The sequence below is a fragment of the Oncorhynchus keta genome, chromosome 11 (assembly GCF_023373465.1).
Source record: "Oncorhynchus keta strain PuntledgeMale-10-30-2019 chromosome 11, Oket_V2, whole genome shotgun sequence".
In the NCBI taxonomy this organism is placed as follows: Eukaryota; Metazoa; Chordata; class Actinopteri; order Salmoniformes; family Salmonidae; genus Oncorhynchus; species Oncorhynchus keta.
Window position 1 is genome coordinate 24,480,061 of NC_068431.1, and position 14,147 is coordinate 24,494,207.

Below are 14,147 nucleotides of genomic sequence, written 5' to 3' on the forward strand. Positions count from 1 at the left end.
ACAAGCAGTGACGTGTACCATGTAAGACCCCTCCCATCCCCCACCCCACCACCACCCCCGCCTCCTCGTAGCCCCCCTCCCATCACCTCCACTGGTCTCCCACAACACAAACCCCGGCCCTGCGCATCTCCATATATTCAAACCGCGGAGTCTGCTGGCCCCCTGTCGGCGCAAATTAAAAATTACATATTGACGGTGAGACAAGCAAGTGATGGGCTACATTAATTGGAAACATTGTAGCAGACATCCTAGTATGAGGATGGATACATTGCATAACTTCACAATGATGAAACACCAGTGGAAAAAAAAGAGCTAGGCTATAGGTCTGGGTCTGCGCTATTCATTATTCATAATGATATATTATTCCAATATTACAGTGGCAATAGGCTACAAATAAAATTATGACCATCATTTCGAAGATGTATCATGTTCAGTACGTGTACTTAGTCCCCTCCTTTATTCCCTGTTCACCCACGACTGTGTGGCCAAACACGACTCCAACACCATCATTAAGTTTGCTGACGACACAACACAACAGCCTGATCACCGACAACGATGAGAGGGTCTATAAGGAGGTCAGAGAACTGGCAGTGTGGTGCCAGGACAACAACCTCTCCCTCAATGTGAGCAAGACAAAGGAGCTGATGGTGGACTACAGGAAAAGGTGGCCGAACAGGCCCACATTTACATCAACAGGGCTGTAGTGGAGCGGGTCAAGACTTTCAAGTTCCTTGGTGTCCACATCACCAACAAACTATCATGGTCCAAACATCCCAAGACAGTCGTGAAGAGGGCACGAGAATACCTTTTCCTCATCAGGCGACTGAAAAAAATTGGCATTGACCGGTTGCATCACCGCATTGTATGGCAACTGCTCGGCATCTGACCGTCAGGAGCTACAGAGGATAGTGCATACAGCCCAGTACATCACTGGGGCCAAGCTTCCTGCCTTCCAGGACCTATGTAATAGGCGGTGTCAGAGGAAAATCCATAAAATTGTCAGAGACTCCAGTCACCCAAGTTATAGACTGTTTTTTTCTGCTACCGCACGGCAAGTGGTACCGGAGCGCCAAGTCTAGGACCAAAAGTCTTCTCAACAGCTTCTACCTCCAAGCCATTAGACTGCTGAACAATTCTTAAAAATCACCACTGGACAATTAATTTACATTGACCCCCCTTGTACACTGCTGCTACTCGCTGTTTGTTTGTTACCTATGCATAGTCACTTCGTCCCCACCTGCATGTAGATTCCCTCACGAGCCTGTACAAATGCACACTGACTCGGTACCCGTGCCCCCTGTTTATATACTCGTTATTGTTGTTATTATTGTGTTCCTTTAATTATTACTTTGTATTTTAGCCTACTTTGTAAAAAAATATATATTCTTCTTGAACTGCACTGTTGGTTCAGGGCTTGTAAGTAAGTATTTCACGTAAAGTGTAAAATATAAAAAAATATATATATAAGGAAATATATGCCATTTAGCAGACGCTTTTATCCAAAGCGACTTACAGTCATGTGTGCATACATTCTACGTATGGGTGGTCCCGGGAATCGAACCCTGGCGTTACAAGCGCCGTGCTCTACCAACTGTGCTACAGAAGGACACCTTTGTACACTTGTTGTATTCGGCGCATGTGCCAAATAAAGTTAGATTTGATTTAGTATACCAATTTAAGATTTTGTCATAGCCTGACCTTGGTGTCAATGCTCATGAAATTGGAGTCTGGATATTGTCTGAAAAGCATTTTGCGGCAGCCTGTGATTGAAATGACCCATGTTGAATCATCAACATAATCATCACCACATTAGTTATGGTTATACTATTGTACAAATAAAAAATAAAAAGCATCCGAAGTTAAAGCCTAGGTACTTCATGGCAAATAAACACAAGCGAGCCTACCCAATTTCAGATGCAACTTCAGCTAGGACTAGAATACACTACACTTCCCAGCATTCTATTCGGTATTTAGTAACAACTCCGTATGGCTCTTTGCCCTAGTGGTCTATCCTATGAAATTGAAGGTTATTTGTAACCAAGAGAGCCAGGTGGTTACGTTAGTTGCTAAACAGTTCGCATACAAGCGGTTGGTAGGCGACAGTTGGAATGTTTGCGTTCGCACGCCATTATCATGAGCAGTGATTAAATTATTTGGGAAGGAAGTTCGTTAGTAACAGTACGCACGCACAAGTTAGCCGTTTAGCTAGCTAACAAACTATTTTTAAAAAAAATCAAATTTGACTGTCAACAGCGAGTGGAAAATGCCAGTTCAAACGATGCAATTGGCATTATACGATGCAACTCGTTTTGTAGAAACACAATTTCACGCAAATAGCTTTGCTTGATCAACAGCACGAGCTAGCTAACTATGTTAACTATGTTAGCTAGCTCATTTGAATATCCTCAAGGCCAACGTGAGTAGTTGGCTAGCTAACGCGTTAGTCTAGCCTTTTGATTTGGTGAAGAATGGCTGGTACGGTATTGGGCGTGGGAACTTTTTTTTTCTTCCCATTGCTCTTATCTGGATGGTAGTTTTCGTGCTGGGGATGATCCTCTTGAGAGCTACTGGACCAACTAAGTAAGTTGTGAATACATACACACACGCAGGCCTAACTTAGCTAGATACCTAAACACATTTTAGTATTTTGAACACATTATCTTGTGCTGATATGATACCAGTGACACCACTTTCTCATTTGCATTACCCTGAATAGCCTACTTCTACCTCTGCCAAGAGGTCTGGACTTTAATGTCGATTGCCAACCTGGTCTTTTTGTTATTTTATTATGATCCCCATTAGCTGTTGCAAAAGCAGCAGCGGCTACTCTTCCTGGGGTCCACATGAAACATGACATAATACAGATAATTAATAGACAATAGCAGCTCAAGGATAGAACTACATACTTAAAACAAAAAGGCAAACTATAGTATTTGTATTATGCTGTACTCCCCATTTAGTATATGTGTCGTATGGTACACTACATAACCAAAAGTATGTAGACATCTACTCGTCGAACAACTCATTCAAAAATTATAGGCATTAATGGAGTTGGTCCCCCTTTGCTGTTATAACGGCCCGTAATCTTCTGTGAAGGCTTTCCACTAGTTATTGGAACGTTGCTTCGGGGACTTGCTTCCATTCAGCCACGAGCATTAGTGAGGTTGGGCAATGATTTTGGCCGATTAGACCTGGCTCGCAGTCAGCGTTCCAATTCATCCCAAAGGTGTTCGACGGAGTCGAGGTCAGGGCTCTGTGCAGGCCAGTCAAGTTCTTCCACACTGAACTCGACAAGTCATTTCTGTATGGACCTCGCTTTGTGCACCGGGGGCATTGTCATGCTGAAACAGGAAAGGGCCTTCCCCAAACTGTTGCCACAAAGTTAGAAGCACAGAATGGTCAAGAATGCCATTGTATGCTGTAGCTTTAAGATTTCCCTTTACTGAAACTAAGGGCTTATCCTGAACCATGAAAGACAGGCCCAGACCATTCTTTCTCCTCCACCAAACTGTACAGTTACATTGTAGCAGCTAGTGTTCTCCTGGCATCCGCCAAACCCAGATTCATCCGTTGGACTGCCAGATGGTGGGTGATGTGTGATTCATCATTCCAGAGAACACATTTCAACTGCTCCAAAGTCCAATGGCGGTGCGCTTTACACCACTCCAGCTGATGCTTGATGTTGAGTGTGGTGATCTTAGACTTGTGTGATGCTGTTCGGCCATAGAAGCCCATTTCATGAAGCTCTCGACAAATCATTATTGTGCTGACGTATCTTCCAGAGGCAGTTTGGAACTCGGTTGTGAGTCTTGCAACCGAGGACAGGCGATTTTTACTCGCTTCAGCACTCGGCGGTCACGTTCTATGAGCTTGTGTGGCCTACCACTTCGTGGTTGAGCCATTGTTGCTCCTAGATGTTTCCACTTCATAATAACAACACTTACAGTTGAGCGGGGAATCTCTAGTAATTCAGAAATGTAAAGAACTGACTTGTTGGAAAGGTGGCATCCTATGAAGTTGGAAGTCACTGAGCTCTTCACCAAGGGTTAGCTAACATGCTAAGTAGTTGCAAAATAGCTAAAAAGTTGTAAGTAGTCAGTTTATACATTTCTGAAGTTGTTATGATGAGATTTGAACTCGCAACCTTTGGGTTGCTAGATGTTTGTGTTCTATGCCCAACCCGACAAACTACCCTACTTTCATTTTTGCATTAAGTAACCATCTGTTTCATGTAACAATACCAAACATAACATATCATACTAATTTGAGTGTCCCGGACTAAACTATGTTACATCTAGTCTATGAGACCAGGCTGTCATGTCACAGGTGGTGTTGTGGCATGTCCTGTAATCATAGGGTCATAGTTGAATGCCCCTCTGGCTCTTCCACCTCAATCCCTTGGCCTACACTTTTGAGGATTATCCTGTACACATTTATAATTTATTTTAGAGATGATTTTAAATAGTTAGGCCCTACATCCTTAGTGTCATTTGACTTTAGACTAACTGTCATTTCCACTGATACCAGCAAGGCTACATGTTTTTCACTACTGCTGAAATGTTTCTGTCATGATTTTACTGAGAAAATGAATCGTTTCACTAAGGCTGCCTTTAGACAGCCAGACAAATTCTGATTTTTTTTCTACCACTAATTTATATTTTTGACCAATCCATGCGATTTTTATTTTTTTCCTTTCACATCAGATATTTTTCTTTGCTGATCTGATTGGTCAAAACACCAATTAGTGAAAACTATGATCAAAATTGGGCTGCCTGTCTAAAGAAAGAATGAAAATTAGTGAAAAGGGGTTAGTTTACTGGTTACAGATTTGATTGGGTTGATTGAAGTGCCCTTGGCCAAATTTGCATTAGTCCTACAGAACACCCAATCAAGTGATTACTAGGAAAATGATTTAATGAAGAATAAAACATTTTCCCTTTGTACTGTTTACAGTACAACTCACATTATGGTGTGAATACCACATCTAAGACTATCAATTAGTCTGTTTGAGAAGGTTTGAATCCTAAGCAACCTGCCTACATGTTGTTTGAAGTACAATAGACCAACATAGCTACTGTAGTAGATCAAAGCTGTGTGCTGGAATACCTTGGTAGAGAATTGGCCACTGACCAATCTCTATTTCACACTTAGTTTTTGTGTTTCATTTAAATTATATTTCTGTATTGTTTTTGTTGACTAACAGCTTAGGGGTCATCCCTGTCTTCCTGCTGGTCCTCATTTCCACTCTTATCCTGGTGTTCTTCCCCTGTAGCTCAGAGACCCTGTCACCATTCAAAGATTTTGAGGTAAGCTATACTACTGTAATCACACACACACACACTTGCAAGTGAACTGCAACTGGCTATCTCAATAGTTGCCTTGTCAGAGCAGAAAGTTGTTGTTGTCACACTTGGGCTTCAAAGGCTCTCTTCAGAAGTGTGAGACACTGGTGTCATGTGTTTTCTAATATTGATACTCAAGTTGAACAGGGTACTAACAGCAGCATCAAAAATTGTCTTGGCCACACAGCACTTTACTGTGCACTGGCTGAACGTCACTCAGGATTACACATACACTGTTATGTTGAAATTGTAGTGTTGAGGGCTACCCTGAAAAAATAAAAGTGAATAAAAAACATTTTATATTTATGTCTGCTAAATCACTGCAGTGCGGTGTTGGCTGATTTTTAATGGAGTATGAAGATCTATTGAATTTGAATAGAGTAGTTGAGCTCATCAAATGATTCCCCTGAACAACACGGAGGGTTTTGTCCCAAACAAGTAATCTGCAACATTTTTTAAATAATCATGGCTTTTGTTTTGTGGTCCATGTATGTAGACCTAGCAGAGTGGCCTGATGGCCCTGGCTGCAGAGCTGCATTCAGAACATGGCAGTGTGTTTGTCGTAAAGACCTGGTCTGATTTATCTCTCCCCAACAGCAGCACAAACAGACTGCAGTGCTTTCCTCCTGCACCGCCTGCCAAATAATGCAGCCAGATCCGCCAAGCTGCCACCCCACAGAGGGCACCGCCAGCCTGGCCAGTTTGTGTAAATAGTTGTCTCAATGGTCTACAACTGGAGTACGAGCTATCATTCCATCAAAATTAATGCCAGTAGGTCTATTGAAATACGGGGGTATAACAGGCAACTATCTTGTCTGTTATACCTGTCTTAGAAGATATTCCTTACCACAGAGATCCTGTTAAATTACATTCTATGTTTTTGTGACTTACCTCCTAATAACTAGCTATTGTGTGTGTGCTAAATAAAAATATGCACCGTTTAAAAAGCTAACAAAATGGCCACATGGATGGTCTGCATTGACCCTCTATACACACTCACTCTATGCACACTCTACACACTCACACTCTCACTTAATTCGCTCACACACACAACGTGCACACACATTGATACTGTACACCGGTGGAAGCTGCTGAGGGAAGGATGGCTCATAATAATGGCTGGAATGAAGCGAATGGCATCAAACACATGGAAACCATGTATTTTATTCCATTCTGCTCCAGCCACTACCACGAGCCCGTCCTCTCCAATTAAGTTGCAACCAACCTCCTGTGCTGTACACACTCAATCATCATATATGCGGCTGCTCGTCTATCATATATCCTAGTCACCTTACCCCTATACATGTCTACCTCTTATCAATCCAGTGCCTTAGGGGTAAGGTGACTAGGATATATGATAAACAGACTAGAAGCAGTATATATGATGATTGAGAGTGTGTGTACAGCACAGGAGGTTGGTGGCACCTTAATTGGGGAGGACGGGCTCGTGGTAATGGCCGGAGCGGAATAGGTGGAATTGTATCAAATACATCAAACACATGGTTTCCGCTTGTACGTGACAGAGAGTGTGTGTGTGAACACGAGTGTAAGAAACAGCTAACTTCTCTCTGTTAAACAAAAGCAAAATAACAGTGCCAATTAGGGCCTGCCCTAGACAGGGCCCCAGTACCGAGCAGTCCGATGCCACATTAATAAAACATGGCCCCCAGCTCTGGGCTCTGCTCGCTGGCTAATTGGCAAATAAGATAGTGAGATGCATTAAATGAGAGAACACTGCATCCGCCAGAGACAATGCCCCCCCCCCACCTTGCCTCACACTAAGGCCCCAATAAGTATCCTATCTTTTGAGGAATATTGGTCTTAATGTATTCAAAAACATTTTTTTTGTCATGAAACAATTGTGTTTTTGCTCTCATCAAGTTTCAACATGCCAAAATGATTTTTAGTTGAAAAGACATTTCAAGTGGATGATGCAACATGTGATCATATTGCAGACAGTGATTATTAGCTTTAAGGAAAGCCTTGAATGACTCGCATCGCTATTATCAAGTCTCTTGCACTATCATGTCAATTTCCTGAATGAGGCCATGTTTGCTTGAGTACAATATAATAACTACTAAGTCAAGTCAGACACTGATACGTTTACCGAAGTCCATGTTAAAAGCCCAATGCAGTTGTTTTTATCTCAATATCAAATCCTTTCTGGGTAACAATTAGTGCTAACTTAGCAAGAGCAATTTCTCAAGTATGAATTTTACTAGGACAGTCTGAGTGGGGAGGGGAAAACTAGCTGTTTAATGGCAGAGGGGTTTGGAACGCTGTTTGTTATTGGTCTAACTAATTGACCTCCTGATGATGTCGAGGCAGGCCAAAACTCTATCCCACCAAAACAAGCTGACATTTCAGGCAGTCTTTTCAAACACCTCTTACACTAAAAGGGCATTATCATAATTTTCACATGTTCACAATTTTATCGCACACTTATCGTGTGCGCCTATATAACACACAGAGGGAAATCACGTTTTTGACTGCACTGGGCCTTTAACATTTGGCTTATAATGAAATTTAAGGGGTAACCTGCCTTGCCTTGCCTTCCATTTTCTCCCTCCAGAACTGATTTCAGTGGCTCAGTTGTGACATCTGTTGGAAGAAAGAGGAATTACACCGACCATTTAAACACAAGATACCCACTTATCAAACATACAGAAACCATCTATCCTAAACTAACCCACTTATCAAACATACAGAAACCATCTATCCTAAACTAACCCACTTATCAAACATACAGAAACCATCTATCCTAAACTAACCCACTTATCAAACATACAGAAACCATCTATCCTAAACTAACCCACTTATCAAACATACAGAAACCATCTATCCTAAACTAACCCACTTATCAAACATACAGAAACCATCTATCCTAAACTAACCCACTTATCAAACATACAGAAACCATCTATCCTAAACTAACCCACTTATCAAACATACAGAAACCATCTATCCTAAACTAACCCACCTATCAAACATACAGAAACCATCTATCCTAAACTAACCCACTTATCAAACATACAGAAACCATCTATCCTAAACTACAGAAACCATCTATCCTAAACTATCAAACATACAGAAACCATCTATCCTAAACTAACCCACTTATCAAACATACAGAAACCATCTATCCTAAACTAACCCACTTATCAAACATACAGAAACCATCTATCCTAAACTAACCCACTTATCAAACATACAGAAACCATCTATCCTAAACTAAACTTATCAAACATACAGAAACCATCTATCAAACTTATCAAACAGAAACCATCTATCCTAAACTAACCCACTTATCAAACATACAGAAACCATCTATCCTAAACTAACCCACTTATCAAACATATAGAAACCATCTATCCTAAACTAACCCACTTATCATCAGTTTGTACTGATGATAAACCAATGAACTGATAACTGTCTGAACATCTCTTTCCTCCTGCAGACCGTAGACACTTTCTTCATCAGCCGATACGTCCTGCTGTCGGTGGCCAGCGTAGGCTTCTTGGTTGCTCTGTTCGGCCTGCTGCCCCTCCATTTCCTGGAAGCTGTCTATGCCAAGCCCTTGAACAAACTAGAGCTGAGTGGCCAGGCCAAGTTGGCATGCTAGACTGGTGGCCAGGGCCCAATGTGCAGCGCTGGAGATGAGAAGAGGCCAACTAAGAGGTGCCCTAGTGAAATCGAGCGCAGGACAGGTTGGCAACCGAGCCCAAAAACAGACAGGGCCAATGTGTTCTCCGTGATCGACTGTTTGTTGTTGGGGGGAATTTTGGGCCAACTGAAATTAAAGAGGCTACTATGTTCTTTGGTATAGGCCACTGTAAACATAAACAATGTGTTTTGTGTTTATGGATAGCAATTAGGCTACTTTGAATTGTGGTGGTGGAGTAGCACTTGCATTAATATAATGCATTTATCTCCATTGCCTGATTCAGAAGTTCAGAGGATAAGACTGATAACTGTATGTATATTTTTGACATTCACTTTTTTTTCTCCACTTGTATTTATAAAATGGTTGTATTGTGATTTTTTAGGAGAACTTTATTAAACATTTCAATATTGTTAATCTTGCCTACTGAAATCTTTCCTGCTACTCGAAGTGTTTGAAATATAGAACTATGTCATCATACTAATTCTTTCACACAAAATCGCCCAGAATCAAAATGCCGCTAAAGAACTGAGGCCTAGTCCTGTATTAGACCCTGTAATGAATATGCATAGCGCTTGTTGTCTACATTGTTCAGATGCAGCCGGGTGGTATTTTGATTGAATCTGGCTAACTAAGTAAGATCTCTTCTGTGATTACACTCCTCATAACTGTCTGATTCCTGAAGTTTCTCAAGTCATTTGAGCTAATTGAATGAAGAGAGAACTGTCAGTAGCAATGCTGTGATATACTGTGATGTGAAGTAGTAGCCCTCTCACGTAGTTTAAATGGCGTGAGTGTGTTCATTAACTCCGGATGCATTCTGTGTTCTGTCACATTTGCCAGCATTTAAACCAGATTGCATCTGCACTCGACTACATTGAAATGTAAATTTTTCGACTGACTGATGCCTTCCTTCTTTGAAAGACTGTCTCATACTCTCAAAGAATACAACAAAGCAGGAAAGCACAAATTCTGGGGGGGTTTCCTCAAACAATGTGTGCTACTGTTTTGAAGTTATATAATTTCGGTCTCAGATAAAACTGCATGCAATGCATTGTACAACTTGCACTCCTTATCTTCACTAATCCTAAAAGGAGATGTCATACTCTGTCTGGACATGTAATCTCCAGGACGGCAAACTAATCATACAGTATACCAACTATCCCGTAACATTCGCACACTAACAAAACGGTAATGTGTGATACTGGGAGGCCAGTTTTGTAGAAGATCCTTGAAATTCAAGAAAAACTACAATAAATGGCCAAAATAGTGGATTCGGCTATTTCAGCGACACCGTTGATGACAGGTGTGTAAAATCAAGCACACAGCCATGCAATCTCCACAGACAAATATTGGCAGTAGAATGGCTTTACTGAACAACTCGGTGACTTTCAACGTGGCACCTTCATAGGATGCCACCTTTCCAACAGGTCAGTTCGTCAAATTTTGGGCTTGCTAGAGCTGCCCAGCTCAACTGTAAGTGCTGTTATTGTGAAGTGGAAACGTCCTGGAGCAACAATGGCTCAACCGCGAAGTGGTAGGTCACACAAGCTCACAGATCGGGACTGCCGTATGCTAAGTGGTAAAATCACCTGTCCTTGGTTGCAACGCTCACTACTGAGTTCCAGACTTCCTCTGGAACATATTTCAGCACAATAATTGTTTGTTGGGAGCTTCATGAAATTAGTTTTCACTTGACTGGCCTGCACAGAGCCCTGACCTCAACTCCATCGAACACCTTTGGAATTAATTGGAACGCCGTCTACGAGCCAGGCCTAATCATCCAACATCAGTGCCCGACTTCACTAATGCTCTTGTTGCTCTATGGAAGCAAGTCCCTGCAGCAATGTTCCAACCAAAAGTGAAAAGCCTTACCAGAAGAGTGTGCAGGCTGTTATAGCAGCAAAGAGGGGACCAGAACTTGATGATTAATTAATTATTTGAATCATTTAGGGCAAAACCAAAACGTTCACCTCTTGGGGTTCTGAGGATCGAGTTTGGGAAACCATGCAGTAGGCTTACACCAGGGGTCTATTATTGCTAACATAACACAATGAAACAAACATGCTTCCTTTGCCCTTTAGGGTATAGCTAGTAACCCACAGATGTAAGGATGCCAGCTCTCCTGTTGTCATTGATCATTTGTTTATCATACCGTACTGTTGCACATTGACATTATTATAGCACTGCTAATGATTCCACATAGTATGAAGCTTTTTGCAATGTAGGGGCTCAATTACAAGTGCTCAGCCCCCCTTTTGGAACCTTGCAGCCCCCCCCCATTTAAAGTGTGAAGCCCGACGGGACGTGCAGTGAAATTCCAACCAGGATGATGAAAGTGAATCTAATGAATCAAAACCAATCCTATTAGTTCCGGCCCATGTTTCCCCACACAGGCTTTTTTTTTTTTTTACACGGTCAGGCCCATCTACTACGAACGGTCCCTCTCACACAGGCTGGGAAACGGGTGCTCATTGAGCCTGGCCTGGGATGGATCTGAGGCCAACCCAAGGGGGGCTCCTTGCCTGTACTTGAGTGTGTGATTTCCACAAAACATGATCTTAGCCATAGAGGGGTAGAAGAACGGGTAACACTTTACTTGACACCCAGCGACATAACACCTTATGACACGGTCATAACCATGTCATATGTCATAACAGCTGTCATAATGTGGTCATGACACATATATTTAGACCTGTTGTGACATATCTATATTGCATTATTTTAAGGCAGGTTATGACACCTACAAGGCAAAACATTCCATTCCACCACAGCCTACTTGTCAACAGTATGTTGATGTTATATAACATTTTCTTAAATGGACAGTATTCAATTATCATTGTTATTGCGCACACATTGATGTCAGACATGCACCTACCACCTCTGTTTCTGATGGCTGAGTTGAATGCAGGAGCAGATATCAGGAGAAGGGAATGTACGTGATAGGCTTATCTGGTTTATATGATTATGATGGTCATAATGCTTCTTGACAGTGTATTTTTACAAGTTATTTAAAATATAATGGTAAAAAATAAGTGACTGTAAAGAATTCCTTCCAGCATCAACAATGGACTTTTACATTTTTTTATTGAACCTTTATTTAACTAGGACTTTCAAACGAAAGCAAGGAAAAAATACATTTGATAAAATGTGGGTTTTGACACTCTCTAGGTGTCATAACCAAACATAAAATAACCATAACGTGTTATGACGCTGGGTGTCAAGTAAAGTGTTACCGAAGAATGTTATAGAGAGGTAGAATGTTTTGAAGCATAGTGACACTTGTTGTGTAGGATTTACCTCTTAGTGTAGTCAACAAATGTGGCATACGCGATGAAATGTAATCAGTGACTCATTTATTTTCAGATGTGTGGGACTTGTCGTTGAAATGGTCCGTTTTGAAAGGTTTTTCCTGCAACAGCAGTTGGTATTTCAAGGTCGCGATGCAGCAGATGCCACTGATTACCACCACATCTTTCAGATGCCTCAGGCTCTAAATCTGACAGTTACAAGGCCTGTGCAAAATGCAAGCCCAAACTTCTTTGCTCCAGCCGATCCCAGTGCATTTCCATGCTTTACCTTTTAAAAAACATAACTCTTTCTCACTCTTTCTTTTTGCTTTATCCCTCCTTCATTTTCAATTTTGTTTACAAATTCTGAATAGGGAGTGGGAAAATGGGCAGAACAAAGTGTCTGGGGGTTTGAGGTTCATTTGGATCCTCGATCCAGAGCCTTTGTGTAGCAGCCAGCTGGACATACAAAGAGATGGGGAGACTGGAGAGAGAGAAAAAAAGAGGGAGAGAGATGTGGGGGCAAAGAGGTGTGTGCAAAGCTCAGGATGTGGGAGTGGGTGCTTGGTTTTGAAGCAGGGGAGGGTGCTCCTCCTCACTAGATCCTCATTGAGATCCACTCAAGCAGAACTCCTGCCTTTCACACCCCCACCCTCTCTCTTCCTTGTGCGATATGGCCAGTTTCACCAAGCCTTTCTGCTCTCACTCAAGCTAACCCTGAAGACCCTCTATCAGTACTCCAATATCCTGACCCAAGGTTAGAGCATCCTATCCATGCTGTTTCGTAGGAGACAAGAGCCCATTGTTTAGCAGTGGCAGTATTGACGATAGATCTTAGATCCACTCAGCTAGCAAGTTTTCAGCAGGCCTCCATTGCTAATTTGGTATAGGTTTCAAAACGTAAGACATTTTTTGACGAGGGCTTATACAGGGGAACGTCAAAAAATGTGTGAGCTGCTTCTTTAATCTTTAATTTGAACTAGGACTCCCTGCCCAACGAGTGGAACTGTGGGAACATCCGAACCTCCAGTGAGTCCTCTCACTACCCTGGCTTGACTGGCTGCTTCACCAGAGCTGGGAAATGTGTGGGGGTAGAAATTAGCTTGATGCCGGGTTGCCCCGGTAACAGCTGATGTATTTTTGGGGCCGAGGAGTGTGGATTTTCTCACTGCCGCCCTGGTCTCGCTCCATTACCCCCTTTGTGCGAGGCCAGAGGGTGCTGTCAGTGCCCCACACACCCGGGGACAAATCTCGAGTCCCAGGACCAGGCGTCGCCTCTGCCTCTTACTCCTTTCTCAGGAGGGGATTACCCCAAAGCCGCTCCTCCCGGGGGGAAGATGAAGGCCCAATTTAGAGGTCAGAGTGCTCTCCAATTGCCCACTGGCAGCTAGGACCCGACGCCCCATCGCGGGCGAAGCGTGGCTCTTTGGGCGTCCCTGTGGGGGAAAGATGTCCGAACACGGGCCACTTCCCGGGGAAGGGGCTACAGTGTCAGGCTTTAGAAAGATTGTGGTCAAAATTATGGAGATAGAGATGGGTTGTCTGTAGTGGGTGGTCACTGGACCCCAAAAAATATCTGATACATAGGATAAAATGTTTGCGTGGTGGTCTGTTTTTAGTTCATACACAGGGAGGACTGTCACAGGACACACCTGTTGGTCTTGCTCTTTGTATCAATAAGAGTCAAAGAGTGATTTTAATTTAAATAGTATCACATGCTCAATGTATGTGTTGAAGAAATGGCTAATGATGAACGAGGTGTTTGTACTATTGACTTGGCATAGAAATGCTCCTGAAATAGAATAGTGATAGCTCATTCAACTCAATAATATGACTTTGGAGCTGAATTCACAC

The 14,147-nt window shown here is 42.4% G+C and overlaps 1 protein-coding gene across 2 annotated transcripts; it reads left to right on the forward strand.

Moving 5' to 3' along the window:
- The first annotated feature begins 1,985 nt into the window (after positions 1 to 1,985).
- On the forward strand, positions 1,986 to 9,420 carry LOC118389963 (transmembrane protein 218-like). Of its 2 annotated transcripts, none has more exons than XM_035780016.1 (3): positions 1,986 to 2,580; positions 5,273 to 5,306; positions 8,800 to 9,420. In XM_035780016.1, the coding sequence occupies exons 1-3, from the start codon at positions 2,528 to 2,530 to the stop codon at positions 8,962 to 8,964; spliced, it is 252 nt and encodes an 83-aa protein (XP_035635909.1). In that variant the 5' UTR covers positions 1,986 to 2,527; the 3' UTR covers positions 8,965 to 9,420. The 2 variants fall into 2 exon arrangements, with proteins under 2 accessions (XP_035635909.1, XP_035635908.1); XM_035780015.1 differs by having other exon boundaries at positions 1,990 to 2,580; positions 5,204 to 5,306.
- Positions 9,421 to 14,147: the final 4,727 nt, after the last annotated feature.